Raw genomic sequence first — 23,661 nt, 5'->3', positions numbered from 1 at the left:
GAGATCTGGATCTGTGTACCTGCGAATACTTCGGTTGCTTCGGCGAGCTTGGTTTCTTTTACTATCAGCCAAGATTTCGATGGTTGCGGGAAGTATCCGTATGCAGGGCCAATTTCAAGGAGATGGTCCCACCATTGTTTGAGTGACTGGATGTCTCATGCTGCGGTGATATCGTCTGCAAAACCCACCATCTCGTTGTGTTTGTCGGCAATCGCCATCAGCATGATATTCATCATGGGGGTTATTCCCAAAGCGTAGATGGCCATACCAAGAGGATCGCCTTGAGTTGTGCCTTCTCTGGATTTGAGTTCCAACCCTCCGATGACAAACAATCTTGCAGGATTGGTGTAGCAGTTGGTGGTGTATGTAGCGATCTCAGGGCAGATGTACTTGATGTTATGTAATAGCACATCTCTATTAAGATTGTTGAACGCGTTTGCTGCGTCCACCAGAATTACTGCATCTGTATTTTCGTTGGAATACATCTTCCGCATTGCGTGTATTGCAGCTTCACTTCCTGATTGACGCCCGCACATCTGCGCTTTGTTGGTTGCTTTGACGACGTCTTTGGAGAAAGCTGACATGACAACCTTCCCCATAATTCGCCTCAGGACCTCTCCGACTCCAATTGGTCGTAGGCCCGGATTTTTGTCAAGCGGGACTAGTCTTGATGCCATCAATGGTGACAATGATGTGTCGTCGACTTCTTTGATGCAAATCATCTTGATCAGCTCAGCAATCGCTTTTCTAAGATCGGAGCCAGCATCTCCATAGTCGCGAGACATTAGGATCGGTCTCCACCCATCAGCATCCATTCCAGATGGACCCGAACCACCACGTGTGATCTTCGCTGCTTCATACACCATCTTTTCGTCGATGACGTCAAATATTATGTTTTCGACCGTTGGAAGTGGACCTTGCATTAGAACGTCTTCACGCACTTCTCGTCCGATGGGATGTTTTGTCTTTAAAAGATCGATGGTGTTGGCGTTCAAAAGCAGCACACCCCCACTCATATTGTTTGTTAGAAACTTTATCGCCGAGTTCACGTTCCCCTTGCTCATCCGTTCCAAAGTTCACCTTTCTTCTTACCCAAGTCGTTGTGACTGACAGGTTTTCGTCACGCTTTTCAGACAGAAGTTCACTAAGTCTCTTATAAAAACATTTTGTCTCTCTTCCCATGCCGCCCATGGCGGTGAAAACGATTGGCGTGAATGATCCGTGTTCAATTTGTAGGATACGGGAGCCGTACGTGCGTTTCTTTTCCCTTTCGTTGACATCACATGCTTGGGAGATGCTGGAGTTCCTGAACCGTTTGGCGATTGGGTTGAAAACCCTTACGTCAAAAAATGCCTTTTGGCCAGGAATCCAAAATCCCCTAGCAGCAATATCAAGACGGGCATTGTCTTGAGTGTTGGTAGATTTCATTTCAAAGTTCTCTCCTGACAGTGGAGTCAACGCTGGCTCGACTTTCACGTCTTTGCAGACTTGCGCCAGGAGGGACGCAGTAATGTCACGAATTTGGTTGTGGCGAAGAGTGACAAAGCCACCCTTCTTGCACGTCAGCGCGTGCTCCAAGTTGAACGAAGATCCACATACACAAACGTCTGGTGTTACTTTACGTTACTGATTGGTGTTGGCTGATGCGAGTTCCCCCTCTCAGAGGGGGAACTTCTCAAAACAATACGTCATAAAATATTCTGACGTTACAAAGTTAGACTGCAATGCAACGACTTCAAAAAAGAAGAACGAATGAAATCTGACGTTTTGATGTTGAATTACGTAATCTTTCGCGTTCGAAAACCAGCCAATGCCAGGGTATTATCTAGCGCTATCATCAGTAAGAATCAAAAAGCTGATAATACGCAGGGATCGAGGTTGTTTTGTTTGTATTAATTGTAGCTCGTTTTTTTCCGTGACTTCAAAATTTCGAGTTTATCTGATGGTATCTTAACTCAAGTAATTCCTTCCTTTAAATTTTCGAGTCATTTCTCGTTTTTTAACTCGGTTTCGTTTCTTTTAAATAAATGTTCGGTTTATTTTCCTTTCTGTAGAAGAGATTCTCGGATTCTACTACTACTACTACTATACTAGCGGCGTGGAGGCAAAAAAAAACAAAGTTGATATTTACTCACTTTTTGCTTCCCCGATTTTTGCCACTGGGGAGGGGGGGATTTTGCAGACCAGAGATTTTAACATGTAGCTCTTGATATGAACAACTCTGAAATTTTAACTCATTTTGCGTAACTCGACATTCATATTAATAAAGTCTAAAGACCGAAAAAAAATTCATCGCGCGCGGGCCGCTCGCTTGGAAATTTCCCACCCTGACAAAAAGTCAGAAGTTAGCAGTGTCACTTGAGCCTTCTGGGCTCCCTAAGCAGTTCTAGTTCACAAATTTTATAAGAACTGGAAGTGCGGTAGCCTTATAGGGGACACCATACAGGAGCAGCATAGGCTAGGCGATGGTTCTAGAGAAAGGGCGGGCGGCCCAATTACGCCCGAGAAAAATCGAACGAATCGAACAATTAACACTGCAATGTACTCGCACGCTGTCACTATAGAAACCGCCCCCATTTTGATAAACATCAAAAGAGCAATATTTCCAAACCAGTGACGAGCAGTGATTACACCGTCTTCGCCTGGAAAAGAAAAGAAGACTAAAAGAAGTTTTATGGCAGGAAATTTTGTAATGTATTAAATCCATAATGAATTTCAATGATCCTCGTTTTGAGTACATTTCTGAGTATGTGCTCAAAACCTTTAAATTGAAGCCAGATAAATGGTCTAAACTTGTTGGAAATGAAGAGTACAAACAAACAGTCTCAGACTTTTTTGATAAAGCTGACAATCCACAGCTTGTGATCGTACTTAGTAATGCTGGTCAGCTTGTGCCAGAATATTCATTCCCACCTACGGGCAAAAACAAAACTATATACTTTTTAAAGAGAGAGAAAAAAGACCCGATTACCAAAGATGGATACAAAGGATCTCTCTTATTTGGAGACTTGTCAAACACTCCTCTGGACCAGCTGTCAGCTTTAGTCGAAGAGGTATATAATAACATTTTTCTTTAAATTCTGTTTTTTGAATAGAAATAGATACACAAACGCATTTTCTTACCTGACCTGGCTAGTGCTAGATAGAGCAGAGGGGGGGGGGGGGGTTGCCCAGTGCAAGAACGGCAAACTTATTTTTCACTTTTTTCACAAATACTTTTAGTTTTTAGCTACATAAATCCTTTTTGAGCTTGAAGTTGTTCTTTCAGTGTGTTATCTCCTTTTATTTGAAAGCTTCATTTTATCTGTACATTTTTCTAGTATCTAGAGCATATCTTATCACCGCGGGTAAATATATTTATCTATCTATCTATCTTCTACTTGGAATGATATAAGCCGTTGAAGTGGTGTGAGCGCTATAATTCTTTTGGAGAACGCGGCAACAGGAACCAATCTGCAAACAATTTTCTGAAAGAAAAAATTGGAGCTCCTCCAGTTTGCAGAGTGTGCGACGTTTGCTCGAGATCTTGAGTGCACAACTCGGAAAAAGTCAGTGCAGGTGCAAAATTTGAGGTTTTCAGGTGCAAGTGCAGACGTTTTTTTAATCCCAAGTACCGTAAGTTGGTCTAATGTTGACATCCCTCTTCTAATTTCGACACCCTTCTTAGAGATAGAAATAATAGGAAGGTCGGGATTACTGATAGACAGATTTTTCCTTCCCTGATGGCTAAGCAAAAAAGAATATTCCATCAGTGATTCCGACTTTCATATTATTCCTATCTCTAAAGAAGGGTGTCGGAATTAGAAGAGGGATGTTGACATTAGGCCAACTAACGGTACAGAGTTCTGCGATTTTCTATTTGCAGCTAATTTTAGCAAGTTTTTGCCTTTTTGGGCCAATTTCCGAGGTATAAGTGCACCTACGAAACTGAACTATTTTTTCGTTCCTAAAAAGGATCTTTTCTCGACACATTCTGTAATTTGTGCTGAAATTTCTCTGTAATTAAACCACTGACTTAAAAAAAACGTACTAAGACGGGAAGAAAGTACTCGCAACAAAAAAATGAACGACAAATTACAAAAAGAACGACAAATTTCACCGTCCACAACCATGACAGAGAGTGACTGTACCACCCCTACCGATTCATTCCTTTTAGTTTATTGCAGAGAATAACGACTAATACCTTAAGTGGATAAATTTTGGCGTGGATTTAATTTGGCTATTGGCCAAAATACGATTTTTGGCGGGGATTTAATTTGGCAATAGTTCAATTTCGTAAAATTTGGCGAGGATTTAATTTAGCGAATTGGAGATTTTGTCACACTGAAATGGGTGAAAATTACTCAAAAATATACGAAAAAGTTGTGATTTTTCACATAATTCTCTTTTTGTTAAATTTGGCGGGGATTTAATTTCCAAAATTCGCCAAATTTGCCAAATTTAATCCCCGCCAAAATTTATCCACTTAAGGTAGTTAAAGTTTACGCATGCGTTTTAAGAGTAAAACAATAGATGCGAAAACAGTCCTTTCTCCATGTGCTAAGGACAATTAAAACCAAACCATTCAAGATTTTTTAATGGCTCAAAAGAAGAAATTGAATTTTAAGGCACTTTTTTCGTTTTGTTTAAAAGTTTCTTTTTTCCCCTCTAATTCAATTGAAATAACCAGCCCAGCAGCAAACAAAAAATGCAGCAAACCAGGCAAAAGGTTTCAAAGTTATAAAAAAATTTCTGTCCTTTTGGAACTAATTTGACTAACCTTCCAATTTTTGACCAAATTTCTGTCAAAGTTCTCAACTTAATTTTCTGAAGAACAAAATTAGAAATTTAAATAAGGCAAAGTCAGGCAAAGTCGGAAAATGAGGAGAAAATAACTCTAATGGGTCTTGACTCTAGTCAAGTTGAATTTTTAGGCTATTAAGATGCATTTAGGACATTTAAAGGGTAAAGGTTTTCTTTGTCACCATGGTGGGTGGTGTTAACCACTGCATTGAAACTCAATTTTTCAGACCGAAACGGCGATAAGGAAAAGTGCTTGGAAAAAACCCTGACTATAGGGGGGGGGTTTCATGGTTGGCGGAGGACCGGAATCGGCCCTTTTTTCGGACGGAGTGGCGGAATTTGGCGAAAATTTAGACGGAATTACGGAAATTGGGTTCTCTGACGGAGACGGAAAATTAGACAATTTTAGTGCGGAAAAACGGAATTTAGCAAAAAAATTTGCGGAATTTCGGAATTGGTAAAAGATTTTCAAAATTTGCGGAATTTTCGACAAAAATATTGAATTTCAAAGGAATTTTCGGTGACGGAATTTTGGTTCAATTTAAGACGGTGTGACGGAAATTGGAGAAAAAATTAGCGGAATTACGGAATCGGGTACCCCCTGAAACCCCCCCCACTATATGGCTAACAAATAAAATTTTTGCTTAACAATCAAACGATTGAAGGAAAACAAGTCAAAAACATTTCAATTAAGCACCAAGATTTGCTGATCAATAAATTTGTATTATATTCGTGATGATTGGTATGTATTTGTTAACTGCCATACCATACCGAAGAGACAGTGAGAATTATATAATGACATGTGTTATTTTATACTAACATGTGTTATGTTATGTTCATCATTATAAAATTTGCACAATAGAACAAGATTGCAATTTGCTACCAGGGACACTCTAGTTAGACAGCCCACTTTTCACCCAGCCTATTCTAATTATAAATTAGAGTTGGCAAAAATGGGTTGTCTAAAGTCAATGCATTGCCTTCTTTTGAGGTCAATGCAATCAATGATTTCTTTGTTTTTTTTTTTTTAAGAAACGATTCTAACTGCCCACTTTTTGCCTCTCTCAACTATACACCTATCAAGCCTTAACAACACGATCAGGGACTGGTAACAAACATACAAGAAAAGTTCTTTTCAATGACTTTGGCCCACCTTCAGAGATTTTTTCCCCGATTTTATTCTCGGTCAACCAGGTTATAATCATATGTGTGCGTTGGGATGCGCTATAATTTCATTATGATTTCATCATAAAGCGCGTTGGCGTTATTACATCAGCCGTTTTACAACAAACAATTGGTCAAATCTTCTAAATGCTCTAAGAATTAAACGCTTTTCTTATAAGAATAGTAGTGTACTTTGGATGAGGGTCAAGTATTCTTAAGAAAGTGCCAACATTGAGGGTGAAATACTCTTAAGGTAGGTCTTGTCTGACCAAGCAATAAGATCCTTAAAATTTTTAACTATAGCATCAGAAGTCAGCCTAATGGTAGCACATTGTGCTCTTGCACTAAGTATCCCGAGTTCGAGTCAGGTTTGGATCAACTTTAAAGTTTTTTGCCAGGTTTTGATATTTTATGTTTTTTTGGGTGAAGATTCCGAAAAAAGGGGTCCGAAGTCCTGAAAAGTTGAAGAAACGGCGCTACGGGGGTTGTCGGCACCCATACAGGACTTTACCAGACCCTCTCCCCTTAATCTATTTCAGGTGTATAAAATACAGACTCAAAACTTTTTTTCTTTTTTTTGTTTATTGCAGTCTCGTTGTTTTTCTAAATGCCAGAAAAACCAAAGTCCAACCTCACAATTGGTTTGCAGATTTTCAGAATGATAAAAATCAAATCTTTTTTAGAGAATTGTAAGGTGGGCCATAAGGTAGGCCATATGGCCTGGGCCAGAGAGGTGTTTTGTTCAAACCCGTTTTGTATAAGTTTTTCAATTCCCCCACTAAGATTCTTGTCACTTTTCCAGAATTTTTTTGCTATTTTTCCCAGGCTAACCGGCATGAGATTGGAAAGGGTTTGTTTCTAAAGGTATGGAAAATCTTGTGCTTACTCATACAAAACTGCCTAACTTTCTAAAGCTTATTTTTCAACTTCACGAAGTCCTGTTTTTTTTTCGCTATTAAAGTGACAAAGGAATCTTAGTGCGGAAATGGGAAACTTATAAAAACGACGGTAGGGGAACCTATGAAAATCAGAGTAAAGAATTTGCAACAAAAACATTGGGAGCTGTTTATTAATCATTTTGGGGCTGAGCTGATGTAACAGGTTTCTTGGGATCAAATTAAAACTTTCTGAAGAAATTTATTCCTCTTAAACAGTAAGGTAAAATAGTAAACAGTAGGGAGAAGTGAGAAGAACTTCTTAAACAGTAAGGTAAAATAGTAAACAGTAGGGAGAAGTTGGAAGAACTTCCGCCTGTATCACCTAATTTTTATATATCCAGAAAGTAAATTTGCTTAGAATTGTTTTCTTATTGTGATTGTTTTTCATTTAATTCTATTTGGAATATTCCAATTCTGGTTGGAAAAGAACCATTCGATTTTTGGTTCAGACAAGTTCTCAAAAGTTGAGGGTGATATAATTTTTTCTACACACAGTAAAGATATATGGTTAACTGTGGTGCACACGTCTCTGACTAGATCCCTTTTTTGTATATCTGTGGCATCTTTTGTGAGACACAATAATATATGTGTAACTGCAGGAGAGCCGGACGTGATACTTTACGGTTTCGGACGGTAATATATTTTGCTAAAATAGATAAAGGTACAGTTCTTAAGTACAAATCAAACCTGAGAGGTGAATAATATGTCAATATAAGGCTCAATAAATCAAGATACAATATAGAGAGCTACAATATAAAAGAACAACATTAAGATAAAGGAAATACTACTTACTAAACACGTTGGTCCCATAAGCTCTAATGCAGTGAGATATATAGTAATATTCTTTATTATTCTTCTGGGCGTCTCTTCAGACTATAAGTTTTACAATTCTGGTTTTCTGTTTCGGAAAGAAGGAGAGCAAGCCTAAGGGAATACGTGTCACATAATTACGTAATAATTGACAAATAAATAGACAATACACTGACGATCAAATTAACATAAAAATATACAAAACAACTGCTATTCGGCAGTTACAATATGGTTTATCAGTTTATTTAAAAGAAGATAGGGTCTGTTTTTTTGAGAGAGGGCCTAGCTAAAAGGCCGATGTTAGTCAAAATTCTGAACCTCACAATGATTAGGTTTTAATTTTTTCAACATCTAATCCATCATGATTAATACCATTAGCAAGAGTATTTAATTTTAACACATAATAATGTTTTCGAGAAATGAAATTCAGAGAAACATGGTTTGAAGTTAGAAATTCTTTTCGGATCTATTAAGGTTAAAAGAGAATATTAAATTTGAAGTTGATTGACCTACCTGACTATTCTATCATATAAAATTGGAGAAAAACTTTACTACATTAGTGTGTTGTTTGATGGGTATTCTACATGATTGAAGTTCACCCTCCTAATCAGGCAATGATTTGTAGAATAAAATTTTCAACAACCAACCAAACACCCACCAATCGAAAAAATAAGTCTTGTGAATTTATCTAGATAAAACTAAAAAGAATTTTAGTTTAGTAACAGTTAGTAGAGTTTAAGAAGTTTAGAAACGTGAATCAATTTATAAAATAACATGAATTCCCTTCAAACGGATTTTTTGCTGTCCATTTATAACATTTATTAGAAGATTTAAAAGTAGCAATTTCCTTAATTCCACTTATTAGAAGAATTATATAAAAAAATTTTTTCCTTCAGGTACTGGTTCCACTTCTATCAAACAAGAAAAACCATCAAGCATGGCCAGCTGTTGTTTCACAGGATGTCATGAAACATGTCTATTCACTGAAAAACAATGTTTTTGTCATTTCTGGTCAAGTTAAAGGCAAAACAGTTCTACCATTACCAGTTGGCGCCGAAAATCTCAGTGAGGAGGACCGGCAAGTTCTTCATAATGTTGAATCTATCATTATTGATTGGACACACCAGATAACAAAAGTTTTAAAACAATGTTCTTCACAATTATTACAAGAAGGAAAGTCACCTGGCCCAATAGTTGAAATAGATTTTTGGAGTCAACGTGTCGAAAATTTGGAAAATATTTTTGATCAGGTAATACTTTTTTTGTTGTTGTTGTAATGTTTTTGAATATTTGAATTAATTTTTTGTAACTGAACGATTTTTAGAAGAAAGCTATTACTAAAGTTACCTAACTAATCTTTGTTTTTAAATTTTTAGTTACGTACCATCAAAGTGAGGAAGATGGCTGAACTTTTGAAAAGACACAACAGCAGTTATTATCCTGCTTTCAAAAAGATTTACAGAGAAGCAATTCATGGTACCATTTGCTTTATATCGTCGCATCAAAATAAAAAAGCTTTAAGTCCATTTTTGTTGTTTTGAGAAAATCGACTTTAAATTACTTTTCCTTTACCATAATCCTGAAAAACCATTAACATTTGAATTATTTTTGTGTTAAAAAAGCGACGATTTCTTTACCCTTTCCAATTCCATCAAAAAAACTTTTGCTGTGCATTGACATTTAGCTTTTTTATTTTTAAGACTGATCAGTCGTTCCACAACTAGTTCATGGATTTTCTTGCTTCTTTTAATAGCTCTTGATGAAGCTAGAGATATCAATGTCTACCTAAAACCAATCAGACGTCATATTGATGAAATTGAACAAGCTGATGTTCCAGAGCTCAATGGACTTTTAGCACCTTTGATGCATGCTATTGGTTTGCTTTGGGGAAATTCAAAACATTATTGTAAACCGGCTAGAATCATTGTTCTTTTACAAGAAATGGGAAATCTATTAATTGAATTAGTAAGTTTATGATATTATACTGACGTTGAATACACGTTTTCATTACAAGGACAAAAAATCTTTTGATTGAGACGCTGTAGTTCTTGTTTTTCCGTGATTTTCACTGTCAAATCTTTTACAACATATTAATTTAATGGATTAAAAGGAGCATTTCCTTAGTCATTTCTGAAATTTTGATAATTTCTTATTTTAAATACTTCAATTGAAACCCTTTTCACTTAAGCTTCGTTTCAAAAATAAATAATTATATATTATATCCTATCCTATAGTTAGCAAGAGTGTTCTCTTACTTTGTTCAGTGATCTATGTAATTCTTTTCCAAGGCTGCTTGACAAAGTTCTATGAATTCAGATTAAAAATGTAGAATCTGCGTTATAATGTAACAATTCATGATAACAGTGCTGTAGGAAGCATTTTCTTATTGGAGGGGGCTGAAGTTTAGTGACACCGCGAGGGCCAACCATGGTTTGGCCCGAGGGGGGAAATTTTGAAAATTTAAGCTCTAGATTGCTTGAAAATGCACTCAAAACAAAATGCTTTCAAGAAAAAACAAGAAAAACTTTGCATTTTGCAAAATAACCATTTTTGAAAAAATTATTGGGGGGGCATAGCCCCCCTTTGCCCCCCCAGTTGCTACGGCACTGTGATAATATGTACCACCGGAGAGTCTCCTGAGAACTTTTAAAATTTTCTACCCAATACGTCACTTAAACAATACAAAAACAGAAAAGTTGCATAATTTTGTTAAGTCATTGCAGTGGTGCATATCATGAATATCTTTTTTCCTTGATTTCTAGGCTAGAAATTATTTGGACCCTGCTGAAATTTTCAAAGGAGAATCAGAAGAATGTGTACAAAAAGTTGATGTTACTTTTAAAGCACTAATGGAGTTCAAGACACAATTCCATGAGACACGAAAACACATTGCAAATTATTTTAAAGATAAATCCAAAGTGAAGGAATGGGCATTCTCCACTGATTTAGTTTTCACTGTTTTTGATTTTTTCATGGAACGACTTGGATTAGTGAAGGTATGTTAGCTCTAGTTTAGACGGTTCACCTTTTGCCCTGCCTATTCTGATAGTAAGAGTAGGCATAAAGCGGGCAGAAAGAGGGCAGTTAAATTCTTTGCTTCAAAAAGGTTGAAAGAAGACATTGATTTGACGTCAAAAGAGGGCAATGCATTGACTTTAAACAGCCCACTTTATGCTCACCTTAATTCACAATTAGAATAGGCAGGGCCAAAAGTGGGCCGTCTAAGCTAGAGCTTAATGTTATTTTACTATAGCGAACATCTGTATAAGTCTTGATTTTTCTGTCTTGCTATGAGTGAGTTTTTCTTGCAATAAGCTTAGGGCTCTTCCAGAAACTAATCATTTATCGGAGGGAGGGGGTGGGGTGAAGGATATCATTTTGGAGCCCAGAATCATCAAATGATTTTATAATTTTCGTCCCAGGACTTATATTCACCTTTGAGCAGGATAGCACCACCAACCCCAAGGGAGGGATATCCATAAATTTTAATAAACTTTCTATCAAAAAGGGACCCTTTAGAAAAATATCCTGTAATGCTTATTATACACAAACTTTTCAACCCAAATTACTATAGGAAGTGTTCGAAACTGCTATCGAATTCAATAAGCTTGAAAAAGTGGAAATTGGTGGCATGAAAGGCAGGATTCTCAGTCATGATGTTGTCCAGATATTCACAGAATTTCAAGAATGTTTTGCTGTCTTTGCAAACAGCACTTATGACAGTCTGCATTATAAGGATACAGTAAGTCTAAATTATGTTGGAAAGTTTTTTTAAATGTTACCCTTAATGCGCTCATGGAGACCTAACTCAACTTTTGCCTGTGCTTGTTCAGGCTTGTTGAGAGTGGAAAGTACTAAGCTATGAGACCCCCAAGCGGTTTTCGTGATGACGTGATAGGGACTTTTTTGCAGCGTGATTACGTGATTTGGAAATTTTTTCTTCGTGATTGCGTGACGAGAGGTCAAAACGTGATCGTGATTTGAAAGATTTTTGAGCTGTGATACGTGGTGATTTGGAGGGATGTCCGAAAGTCCACTTTATTTTGCTGATTTGCGTGATCGTGATTGAAAACAAAAAACTGCGTGATATCGTGATTAGAGTTACCGCAGGGGGGGGGGGGGGGGGGTGCTCATGTATGCTCTTCACTGAAAAAATCTTTGTTGTAAAGTTTCTTATATCATACCTCAGTTTCAAATATTCAAATTTGCTGAAATGTTGGTAAATTCCAACTAAACTATTCACGTTTCTTTTATACTTTTTACTCGGTTTTGTGTATTGATCTAATTAAAACCCATATCTTAATTTTTTAAAGGGCTTTCTCAACGATTTCTATGCTTTCAAGAGACAAATCAGTGATCTTGACAGTCGCCTTGCAGCTATTATCAATCAATCTTTTGAAGACTGTTCAGGTGTAGAAGCTACATTCAAGGTGTGATATTGATTCTTTTAACAAACTTATTACACAACGAATCTTGAATATTGTTTTAATTTTTAACGAATCTTCATTTTCCAAGTCAAACGTCTGGAATTGGCATTTCTAGAGAAGAACATTTAAGCACAAGGCTAGAAGGGAACGCACTAACTTTTGCTCAGAGAATTATGTATTATAGCCCTGCCATTTCGTCGAGTAAACCTAAAAAGAAACTTTGTAGGAATTCGGAGGAGATTTTTTAGACTGATTTCAGTTCGTTCACCTTCACTTTAAGGTATGAAAAGAATCTTTCCAAGAATACTCTTGCAAATTTCGCCATTTTCCAGGGGGTATCGACATATTCTCAATATTTTTTTTTTACTTAAAAAGCTTCGTCCAACCCCCAATGAAACTTTCAATGAGAACATAACCATTTCAAATATCGAAAATGTTTCTCATTAATACTCTTGCAGCTTATTGATATATTTGGTAACCTTCTGGATCGACCGATGATCAATAACGATTTTGAAGGAAAATACATTGTCCTCTTAAAAATGGTCGAAGTTGAATTGGACAAAGCTAAAATTGTATTTGACCAACAAATAGCACTGGAAGCTGAACAAAAACAGCAGATGTCTTCTGGTAAAAATATGCCAGTTGTTGCTGGTAGCTTACGCTGGGCCCAACAATTGAGATTGCGTTACCAAAACCCAATAGCTTCACTCAAAATGTCTGTCAGTCAAAAGTGAGTATCATTTGAAACTATTAATTTCTCAATTAGGGCATATATCTTAAGCTGACCTTTACGTCTCGGCTTAGTTGAAATAGATATAATTTTTCAAAATTGAATGAAATATCAAGAATTTTGTTCTGTGAAGTCTATATATCTCTGAAACGAGACGATAAGCTTTTATTTGACTACTGTAAAAGAAAATGATAGATATCTTTGAAAAATGTAGTCAAGAGCAGGCAATTCTTTTGTAATTCTTTTGGTGAATCCATTTTATCCATCATTCTTGTAAATATGAATTTTAAACTCACCAAATGTAGAGAAACGGTTGCTTACTTTTAAGATTACCAAAGTCACTATCAGGTCATGTTATCTTCCCTTCATCACTCAGAAATGGTAACTGAGTGTTTTTATAGATTCGTATTGTTCATATAGTTCCACGTTCCTCTGTTAATTTTTCAGGGTACTGAATACAGCTAATGGAAAAGTTATTTTCAAGAAATACGATGAGATGAACAAACTTTTGGATAAGTAAGTACTCCCTTTTTTACAAGCAAGATATTTTTCAATAAATTAATTTAGCAATTACAGTACCCTGGGGTTACATCTTTGCTTTTTCAACGAGGGTGGGCTTAGCCTGGATATCCAAGCTCAAAATTTTAGAAAAAACAAAAATTACCTCAACATACAAAGTTCTAAAATTATAGAGCTTGGTCTCCCTAGAGAATGAAAGTGCAAACCCATGTTTCCTAGCCAACCCAGGGCAGCAAAACAGAAATTAACAAAAAGCAGTCTTACAAGATCTAAAACTATTAAAAACATCCAAAGATTACACCAAAGTCCATAAAAAAGTTTGCATGCATAATCATGACCAACCATGTTTTCTTGGAAAATGAACTTGCCTCTGCTTTCTTCTTTTTCATGTTTTCATGTAACAGAAAGCCCTATCTTCACTAGCAGCTGGAGGACTATCCTATTTTTGCTTTAGAATTGCTCAACGCCGTGTAGGTTGGCCCTTACGGTTTTAGCGAAGTGAGCGCAAGCAAGCGGACTGCATTCTCATACGAGAATGCAAATCGCTCTAGGGAGACCAGGCTGTAAACCAGAACATAAAATATCAAAAACTAGACTGTGAAATAGTTTACAGCCTGGATATCCAGGCTAGGGTGGGCTGTTAAAATTTCTTGTCACATTTCTGCGAAAACGGTAACCCTGAAATTGGAATTTGAATGTAAATTTTTTTATTATGTTTTCCACGATGTTTTAATTTTGTGTTTTTGTGACTCTACATGGGACTGGAGGAGGGGAAAAATTTACCATGTTCAGCAGCGCTTATCCACTGAGTTGAAGATTTTAGTTTCAAATAATATGTTCCTTCTTAATGCCTGTTTCATACCAGACACCTATCTTATAACAGTCCGGTGTCTCTTATTGTAATGTTGTGTTTGATTACGTGCTGAACAAACAAAAAAATGTTTTTCCACTTTCTGACCAATCTTGCTCCACATCCGTGTCAATTCAATTTGAAAAAGCTTGTAAATTAAAATTGACGAGTAAACAAACGATATCACTCTCATTTAAAAACAAAATCTTTAATTCTCAATACAATAATGTCAATTTCATGAATAGATACGAAGGCAAGATCTACAGTTCATGGACACAAGATATCTCAGATGTTTCTAGAGAGAATCTCAGCAAACCATTGATTGTTCGTGACCCTGCCAAACAGCTCATCACGGTCAACTTCGATCCTGAGGTGAATGAAATTTACTTTCTTAATGTAGTACAGAAGAGTCTCTATAACTCGAACAAAATTTTGTTCTCCGTGCGTGCTCAAGTTATGTAATGCTTGATTTTTAAAATTAGTTTTGTAGGTGTTTTGTAGGGGTCCTAAAAACTCTAGTTTAGACGGCCTTCGCCCTACCTATTCTAATTGTGGATTAAGTGCATTGCCCTCTTTTGGCGTTTAAGCTATAAACGGTCAAACTGTTCTGGCGAGTAACTGGAATACCGGAAATTCGGCCCTTTATATGGGAATGCTGATTGTTTCTCCGTTAAATACCAGAATACTGATCGATACAGGATTCTCACAAGCCCTTCATTAAGTAACGTATTTTTATTGGACTTTTCATTTTTAGCTTGTTGCCATCCTGAGAGAAGTCAAATACCTTGAAAACGCTGAAAACGAAACACTGGAGAACATCCCTGATGGCGCCACAACTGTTTTCGCCAGAAATGAAGAATTCCATAAATATTGTGCCAATCTCGATTTGGTAGTTGCTTGGTATAATAAAATTCGACAAACGTTACTCGATGTCGAGTTTCCATTAGTAGAGTCTAGGCTTCAAAATATTGATCAACATTTGGAGAGAGCTGAGAAAGAGTTGAATTGGAACAGTGAAGGTAGAGAGCGAATTCTATACTTTTTGACAAATTTATATATTTGATGTCATTTTTACTTTGTTTGTTGTGGTATCCTTTCTAATGATTAGGATAACGCTGGCTGTTATAAAACCTAGACTAAGCTATATTCTACCATCTTTGATCGGAGTTTTTTTTGGTACCCACAATAAAGTTATTGTAATGTTAAAACTTCGCCTAACGACAAACGGCGCTACATCACAAGTGTTCAAGGAAAAAGTAGATTTAGCCCTCTTCTTTTTGCAATCACATCAACATCCAGCAGTGGTACCATTCGGAGTACCACTTTCAAAAAACTCCGATCAAAGATTTTGCCTTGCCAGGGACAACAATATGAAAACTTTTTCGGATTTGGTAATTCAAAAACCCGATAGTTTAAAATGAAAAAAGAAATTGCAAACACTGACTTTTCTGTCCTCTGTCATTGTTTCAAAAGATCATCTAGCATTCACAACGTTGAAAAAGGAATGGTAGAATCTCTGAATAAGTCGATGAGTTTGATCATTTTGATAGTTTTTTGGAACGATGTTTTTATTCTCGTTTTGTTCAAAGGTATCTGGGATTACATCGAATCAACCAGAGATATGGTACACATCTTGGAAAAAGATGTTCAATCCACAAAAACGAACGTCGAATCTGTCAATGATTTTATGAGCAAATGGAGCTTGGCTGCATTGTATGATCGCAAAGACGGAAAGAAAGAGACACTACTAAACATTGAGGTGAAGTGATATTCAAACTTTTGGTTGTTTTTGAAACTGAAAATCCCTAGCCTCTACAAAACAGGTAGTATATAAGGAGCACGAATCCGTTAGAGAATGTCAACAATCTAGAAAGTCCTTGTGTTAAATACAAAGTTACAAATCTCTTGATTCAGTAGATTCAAGATACAGATTTTCTTCTAACCACGATAAAAGATTCCTTAAAAAAAGTTCGACCGACTTTAATTAATTTACCAATCACTTCAAATTGTAATTATTCCTGGCAGTGTCCTACAACTTTTGCGGAAATTGAAACCAAAAGTCGAGGATAAGCTTCAATTGCGGTAATACCGGTTGAGGTATATTATATTCTAAACGATCATCTTTCTTTCAATTTTGTCCCAGGAAAAACAAAGTACCATGAAAAAACGTTACGACATCATCACCGAAGCTGGACAAAAAATCAAATCACTTGTCGAAGAGAATCTTAAATCATTTGGAGCTGATATGTCTTCCAGTACCTGGCAAAACTACATTGAATACGTGGATGAAATGGTGGTTGAAGGTTTCTTCCAATGTATATTATGTTCCCTAAACTTCATGTTAACTAATACAGACTCTAAACTAGTTTCCAGTCCCTTATTCGAAGCTCGATTGGAACTTCAAACACCTGAGATGGTATTTGTACCGTCATTGAGTTTCAATGTCCCCGGTGGGTTGTATGATATGATGGAAGATATTTTGTCTGATTTTTACCAACAAGCAACTCTGGTCAATCGGCTGGCTGGACATTACGATTCAAATGATTACATGGTAAGCCGAACCCAATCCTGTACCTGTCAAATATTGTCAATTTCTAAAGAAGTATCGCGCACTTCTGTTGGCTACTGACGAATAATATACTTAGTTTTGCCTGTAATTGCACGAAACTGTAGCCTCGTTTAAGTTGGTTCGATTTTAATTGTTGCGTTAAATTTTTAGAAGAAAAGTAATGTAAACATTACGTTCAGTTTTTTGAGATCGCTTGAACTTTCTTGTCTCTTTATTAAGGGTCTATTGATGTTCTCTTAGACTTTCAATATCTAAAATCAATTTTCAATTTTCTTCTCCTCTAGCCTGACATGGAGGAAGTTGAAGAACTAACTGAAATGCGACAAGAAATTCTCGACCGAGTCTCCAGCGTAATGAACAAAGCTGCCGAATACAAAAATTCCTTCAATGTATACGAATACTTATGGGTAGATGATAGACAAGAATTTATGCAACAATTTTTATTATATGGTCACGTGTTAACGCCTGAAGAAATTGAACAACATGCTGAAGAGGGCGTACCTGAAAACCCGCCCACTTTAGATCAATTCAAAGAACAGGTCAGTATTTTCACCGTATTGTATTGGTTCTTTTTATCCAACTTTAATACAGTGAGCTCTGGCCAATTTTAATTGATGAAAATTCCATTTCAAAAGTTAAACGGTTAAATTAGATCCTGGGGAACTCCAGGGAAACGAAAAAAAGATTATCTTGTAACTCAATCTCCCAAGATTTTACTATTATAAGAGACTTGCTAAATGCCGTAAATTAAGCTCCCTAGAGGATCTAATCCAACCATTCAACTTTTGAAATTATTTCTCGTTTATCAATTACAGTATTAAATAAATCACCGACTAAACTTTTTCGATTTACGAGTCACGATTCTTACCACCCCAGCTTCGTTTTACTTGTGTTTTCATCTGTTGAAATAAATAAGAATCAAAGGATGTCAGCAGTGTCTGATTATTGATACCTATTTTCCGTCATTAAATATTATCGAATTTCGATAATTATAGCTTTATGTGTAAACGAGATATATCTAGATTCATATGAATAATAACTTTAGTGTAAATCAGGAAACTGTGAACAAACTCTTTTTGCTAATTTGTCGTGTTAGTATATAGGAAGAGTCTATATTTTACGTGGAGAGCTCAGTAATCTAGGACTTTTAGACAGTCTTTCGATTGTCCTTACGGGGCTCGGCTATTTATGAATTCGAACGTTGGAAGGAGCTAGGGCTCGAACTTCAAATCCCTAGTTTTAAGGCGCTGGCCCTTCGGCCACTCGGTCGTCGCTCCTTAAAATTGGAGATTTTACAATAAATGTTTTTCATTTTCTTGTAGATTGACACATACGAGAATATTTACACACAAGTTGAAGAAATTGATGCTGTTTGTGTGTTTGATGGATGGTTCCGCGTTGATGCCAAACCTTTCAAACAAGCTGTGTTGAATATCATTAAACGATGGAGTTTCATGTTCAAACAACATCTTATTGATCACGTCACTAATAGGTTAGTTTACGAAGTAATTGCAATAATCTTTATATGAACAAATGCGAATCAACGTTTTTAAGAGTCCATTTTTCTTGGGTCCACAAAACATTTTTTTTTGGAATGGACCAAAAAGAATCCCCTATTAACCTCAATCTTTTCCTTGTAAATTCATTACAAGTCCCCCAAAAAGCTGACCGCGCCACTGGTGTTGTTGGTTGTATTCTTAAAAATCAGATCTCAGACTCTTTCTAACCCTTGCTATGCAGGGGCAACGAATTGTGTCTTATGATCATACCCAGTGCTTGATATTCGTTTTCTGTTCGATACTCAATTATTTTGAAATAAAAGATAGCGTTGTTTAACTCCAGCGTCGACAGAGTAATTTTCATTTCTTCTCTTTCGCAGCTTAAACGATTTGGCGTCGTTTATCAAGACCGCTGACAGTGGCCTCACCAAGCCAGTCGAAGAAGGAGATTATGATGGCCTTGTTGACTGTATGGGTCACCTGATGGCTGTCAAAGACCGTTCTACTACCACTGATGCTATGTTTGAACCACTCAAACAATCTATTGAACTTTTGAAATCGTACAATCAAGAATTAAGTGAAGAAACACATACTCTGCTACAGGTTGGTGACCAATCAAATTTATTTGTTTCTCTTGTTATTTACTATAAGGAAAGACGGTAGTGAGCATAACTATAAGATGTAACTTAAGCCAGAGAGATTTATTTGGTTGATCATCTCAGAGTGAATTTATTCTTTGCCTTAAGAACTTTTAGCGGAACGAGCGTCTGAACGCGAACGCGACTGGAGCACCCTTTGTCTAGATCCGCATTATGTGGGACGTTAAAAATTGTATTGTATATACTTTAGTCTACACGATAAAAAATTAACCATAGTTGTCATATCACTTTTGCTAACGATAGCCGAAAGTCATGAACCGAAACAATGTAACCATATTCCTGCTTTCAATTTTATCGGGTCCAGGCCTCGGTGCGTTATCCATACTGATGAGTTCTTTTGTACCTAGTAGTTTTGTATTTGTGTTTTTTTTTGCTGAATATTGTTTGAAACTTTTTGAACCAACAAAAAATTTCACTCTTTCTCCACGTTTTTCTATAGGAATTACCAGAGAAATGGAACAACACGAAAAAGATCAGTGTGACAGTCAAGCAACATGTTGCTCCATTACAAGCTAATGAAGTTTCCATCATTCGAAGAAAATGCACCAATTTCGATGTAAGTGATTTGCTTCAGGGTACTAATTTTTTTTGAGATTCAAAATTAGCCACCACCATCCGACTACGATTGTATCCCCCACTGGCCTTTATATATCCCTGGACCAAGTTACTCAATGCCGGCCAAGAAAAATCTTTGATCGGAGTTTTTTTGAAATTGGTACCCGCGGAGAAAGCGCTATATCTTATTTCGCTTGTATACTAGTGATGTAGCACCGTTTGTCGGCAGGTAAAGTTTCAAACACTACAATGGCTTCTTTGCGGGTACCAACTTTCATAAAACTTCGATCAAATATAGTGGATATAGCTTGGTCCAGGGATAAATAAAGGTCAGTGGTATCCCCCTGTTTGCTTTAAATTTTGCTTATAATTCTTTGTAGGGAGAATGTTTCTTTTTTGCATATTCTATCCTCTGCCTGAAGATTTCTTGTAGATAAGTAAGAACTAATCTGCTACAATTCTAGACCTTAAACCGACGTAGTAGTTTCAAGCTCTGACTGAAGGACAGTGGTCTTATTTTGGCTCGGTTAACGGCGAATTTCACCGGTCCAAGATACGAAATAAATTATAATTCGCCGGTCTATATCAATACACTGACCTTACTAAGAATTCGTCGGAGTTAATTTTTATTCGTCAACCGATAAAAAACTTACTTGAAAAGAGATGAATTCTCATTAGGTTAAAAATTTTAATAATGTGGTGCCCGCCCATGATCCTAGGGGGCGAACACCACACTATTAACGAGTGGAGGACTAGGTCGGGAAGGAGATAGAGAAGGGGAGACTGAACGTATTACTATACAAGACTATTCTTACATTATAATCAAATGTAATTACTATAGTCCAGAAACACCACCAACCGATCTCAAGCTCCAAACTAGATTCCCAGATCAGGCGATCTGGGCGAGACAAAAACTCTGCAAGTTCATTCAACCGGAACGAGGGCGTTCTGGTTAAGGATAGCGTTTCTGGGCGTAGTACATAGGCTGTATAATCGCCTCTGTACAAAATCTTTTGGACACTTTTTATTTATCTTTCAATAGCTTAGGTAGGTTAAGTTAACAATGGTTTATAACGGGTAATAAACCCTCAATTCTCTTATTTTCTTTAATACTAATTTTCCGCTACCACTATTTTATTAATCACAGGTACGACAACACGAGTTCCGGGAAGAATTCCGCAAGACAGCGCCACTTCAATTCGATTCTCAAGACGTTTATTCATTGATCGATGCTGTAAGTATTTCAATTCCTTTTTTTAGTTCATAGATGCTGTCGTGTTTGTAGAATATTGAAGAATAAATCTTTGTAGATTTTTAAATCCTTTCACGTCAACGAAAATACTTTTTTCAGTTGAAGTCTGCACTCACACAAAAAGATCTAGTCATTTTTCAAAAGTCCTCTAAAATTTTACAGAAAATATGTGTAATTCAGCGGTACTTCAGTCACTGTTATTGACATAACTGGCTTAAAGAAATTTAATAAGCGTTTTTTTACAATTATAGTGGCACATCAGAATCGCTGATCTAGAACACGAAATGAAACAATTACAAGAATCCGCTGGTCTCTTCGAGGTCAACATGCCAGATTTCAAACAGTTGAAAGCATGTCGAAGAGAAGTGAAAATGTTGAAGAATCTTTGGGACATGATTCATCTCGTTTTGAGTAGCATTACTGATTGGAAAACTACTTTATGGTAAGATTGATAGAACAACAACTTTCGCATCGGGGCCATTTGGGCCATATCATAGCTCGAAGAGGGTCTTTTAAGGGTAAACACATTGTGGCATTTGAAGTTAAGTGACATCTGAAGCCAATAACTTTTAATTTTTCAAGATATATTTCGAAACTCTAAGGGTCCATCATCAGTTTTATTAATCTAAAATTGAAGTAAAAACAAGTTAAAACAGGTTACAATACTGTAAACAAGCATTAGCAAAAATTTGGAAATCTCGAAAAGGGGCTGACTCTCTTTTTAGGCATCCCCAGTTTTGAAAAATGCGGACCACACAAGGTTTCCAATACTGAGTAGTTTTTTAACTACCTATCAAATACAATATTAAAGTTGCCTTTAAAGCTTTGAAATAAATTTTGATTTAGGCAAATCTTTACTCCAGAATTTGAAAGATCCAGAAATTACACTTAAAATTCTTTTTTAAATCATTTCCCTTTTTTCATGAATAATATTTCGTTGATCTGTTTTGGACGGGTAGGTTTATTTAGAGGAGCTTTAAAATGATCTCTTTTCCCCATCATAAAGGACACAAATCGATGTCGAGGGTATGGAAATGGATTGCAAGAAATTCGTCAAAGACATTCGAGGTTTGGATAAAGAGATGCGTGCATGGGATGCTTTTGCCGGGTTGGACGGTACCGTCAAGAATATGATGACGTCACTAAGAGCTGTCGGTGAATTACAGAATCCAGCCATCCGTGAACGCCATTGGGATCAACTTATGCAGGCTACTAAGGTAAACAACTTTTTATGTATCAACCTTGCCCGATAGATTCACTTTAAGTTCTGCTAATTTTGTTTACTTTCCAATCAAAAGGTGTTGAAAACTAGGCTTTCGTATGAGATATTTTGGGTAACATCTCTTACACCCTAATACTTTGACCAGACGTCAACCAGGCATAGGTTGGCATGTACAAAGGAATCAAATCTCTGGGATTAAGGGGTGAGCTATCAGCTTGACTGGTGTATTCAGCTGTCACATTTGAGCACTAAAACTAGAAGTATCAAGAAATGAGCTTAACTGGATCCTAAAAAAAGCATATCCAGCATTTCAACGAAAGCAAGTCCAAGTTATCTTCTAGTATAGAAAATTCGATTTTTTATCTGATATAAAAAACCATTTTACCATCATCGATGTCATATTATCTCACAGGTCACATTTATCATGGACGAAGATACTAAACTGGCTGATCTTCTAGCACTCAATTTACACAACTTCGAAGACGAAGTTCGTGGTATTGTTGACAAAGCTACCAAGGAGTTGAGTATGGAGAAAGTATTGGCAGAATTGAATGGCACGTGGTCAGTAATGGAGGTCGAGTATGAACCACATTACAGAACTGGTATCTCTCTTTTGAAGACCAGTGAAGAATTGATTGAAACATTGGAAGATAATCAAGTAAGAGACCAAGTTTTATCGTCAACTCCCGACTCCACGATTTAAAAGAATTAAAATTGAAACACTGAGTAAAATTCTGCGCCCCCTTATGGTCAGCTATGAAATATCTTGTATTTCTTTAGTTGGATTAATTGGTTTCATTCCAGGATTTCTGAAAGGTTGTGTCTCCTTGGAGGGAAAAACCGACCTTGTCGACATTGGAGAGTAAAAATTTTCTGGAAAAGCCCATTAGTCAAGTAAAAGATTTAATTTTGTTGAAGCATGCATTGGGGTGAAAATATACAATAGATAGCATCCCTATATAAAGGCTTGATGACTTGCTCTGCGAGTCTCATTTTTCGGTTAAATCATCTCATTTTAGGTGCAATTGCAAAACTTGATGACTTCCAAATACATCGCTCATTTCTTGACGGAAGTTTCATCTTGGCAAAAGAAACTTTCAACTTGTGATTCTGTCATTTCTATCTGGATGGAAGTCCAAAGAGCTTGGTCACATTTAGAAAGTATTTTCATTGGTTCGGATGATATTCGAGCACAATTGCCAGAAGATTCCCAGAGATTCGATGGTGTAGATGCCGACTTCAAGGTAAATTGAACTCCTTGGAACTTATCCCAAGGCTCTAAACGTAGTTGTCTGTTTAGGACTAGCGGGCGGGCTAGCGCCGCTCTCCTGTTTATTGTGTCACTTTCAATAGAAAGCTCGAAAAAATCTATTTCCATCCACCATAAAATTATAATCAAGTTTACAAATTTATAATTTTATCAAATTTTTTACAAATTAATCTTTCAACTTTTCTAAAGGAATTGTCAAAAGACGCTGCTACAACCCCAAACGTTATCACGTGTTGTAGTAAACCAAATCTACACGAGAAGCTGGAAGACATCCAAACTAGGTAAGAATAGTTCTAACAAATAATAAGACTTTATTTATTTTATTGATTGATATGATTACAAAAAACGAACTTACCATAACGAAAATTTTTGAAAAAAAAAATTAGTTTGAAAATTTGATTACCTTAAGAGCCGA

General features: G+C 36.5%; 1 protein-coding gene across 1 annotated transcript in view; it reads left to right on the top strand.

Annotated features, from left to right (window-relative positions):
* Positions 1-2,589: 2,589 nt before the first annotated feature.
* LOC136804656 (dynein beta chain, ciliary-like) overlaps positions 2,590-23,661 on the top strand; it is a 60,530-nt gene continuing 39,458 nt past the window's right edge. The window contains exons 1-23 of the mRNA XM_067061260.1: positions 2,590-3,053; positions 8,591-8,944; positions 9,071-9,170; positions 9,448-9,659; positions 10,457-10,690; positions 11,269-11,436; positions 12,008-12,124; positions 12,580-12,851; positions 13,299-13,367; positions 14,466-14,592; positions 14,975-15,239; positions 15,810-15,979; positions 16,364-16,771; positions 17,074-17,328; positions 18,112-18,281; positions 18,669-18,891; positions 19,387-19,503; positions 20,650-20,736; positions 21,006-21,196; positions 21,761-21,971; positions 22,389-22,634; positions 22,996-23,220; positions 23,436-23,527. Of these exons, the coding sequence (XP_066917361.1) occupies positions 2,709-3,053; positions 8,591-8,944; positions 9,071-9,170; positions 9,448-9,659; positions 10,457-10,690; positions 11,269-11,436; positions 12,008-12,124; positions 12,580-12,851; positions 13,299-13,367; positions 14,466-14,592; positions 14,975-15,239; positions 15,810-15,979; positions 16,364-16,771; positions 17,074-17,328; positions 18,112-18,281; positions 18,669-18,891; positions 19,387-19,503; positions 20,650-20,736; positions 21,006-21,196; positions 21,761-21,971; positions 22,389-22,634; positions 22,996-23,220; positions 23,436-23,527 (4,658 nt within the window). The 5' untranslated portion in view covers positions 2,590-2,708. The remainder of the gene's footprint in view (positions 3,054-8,590; positions 8,945-9,070; positions 9,171-9,447; positions 9,660-10,456; positions 10,691-11,268; positions 11,437-12,007; positions 12,125-12,579; positions 12,852-13,298; positions 13,368-14,465; positions 14,593-14,974; positions 15,240-15,809; positions 15,980-16,363; positions 16,772-17,073; positions 17,329-18,111; positions 18,282-18,668; positions 18,892-19,386; positions 19,504-20,649; positions 20,737-21,005; positions 21,197-21,760; positions 21,972-22,388; positions 22,635-22,995; positions 23,221-23,435; positions 23,528-23,661) is intronic.

Source organism: Clytia hemisphaerica, unplaced genomic scaffold (assembly GCF_902728285.1).
Source record: "Clytia hemisphaerica strain Z4C2 unplaced genomic scaffold, Clytia hemisphaerica genome assembly, whole genome shotgun sequence".
Lineage (NCBI taxonomy): Eukaryota > Metazoa > Cnidaria > Hydrozoa > Leptothecata > Clytiidae > Clytia > Clytia hemisphaerica.
This window is presented reverse-complemented; position numbering and strand designations above follow the sequence as displayed.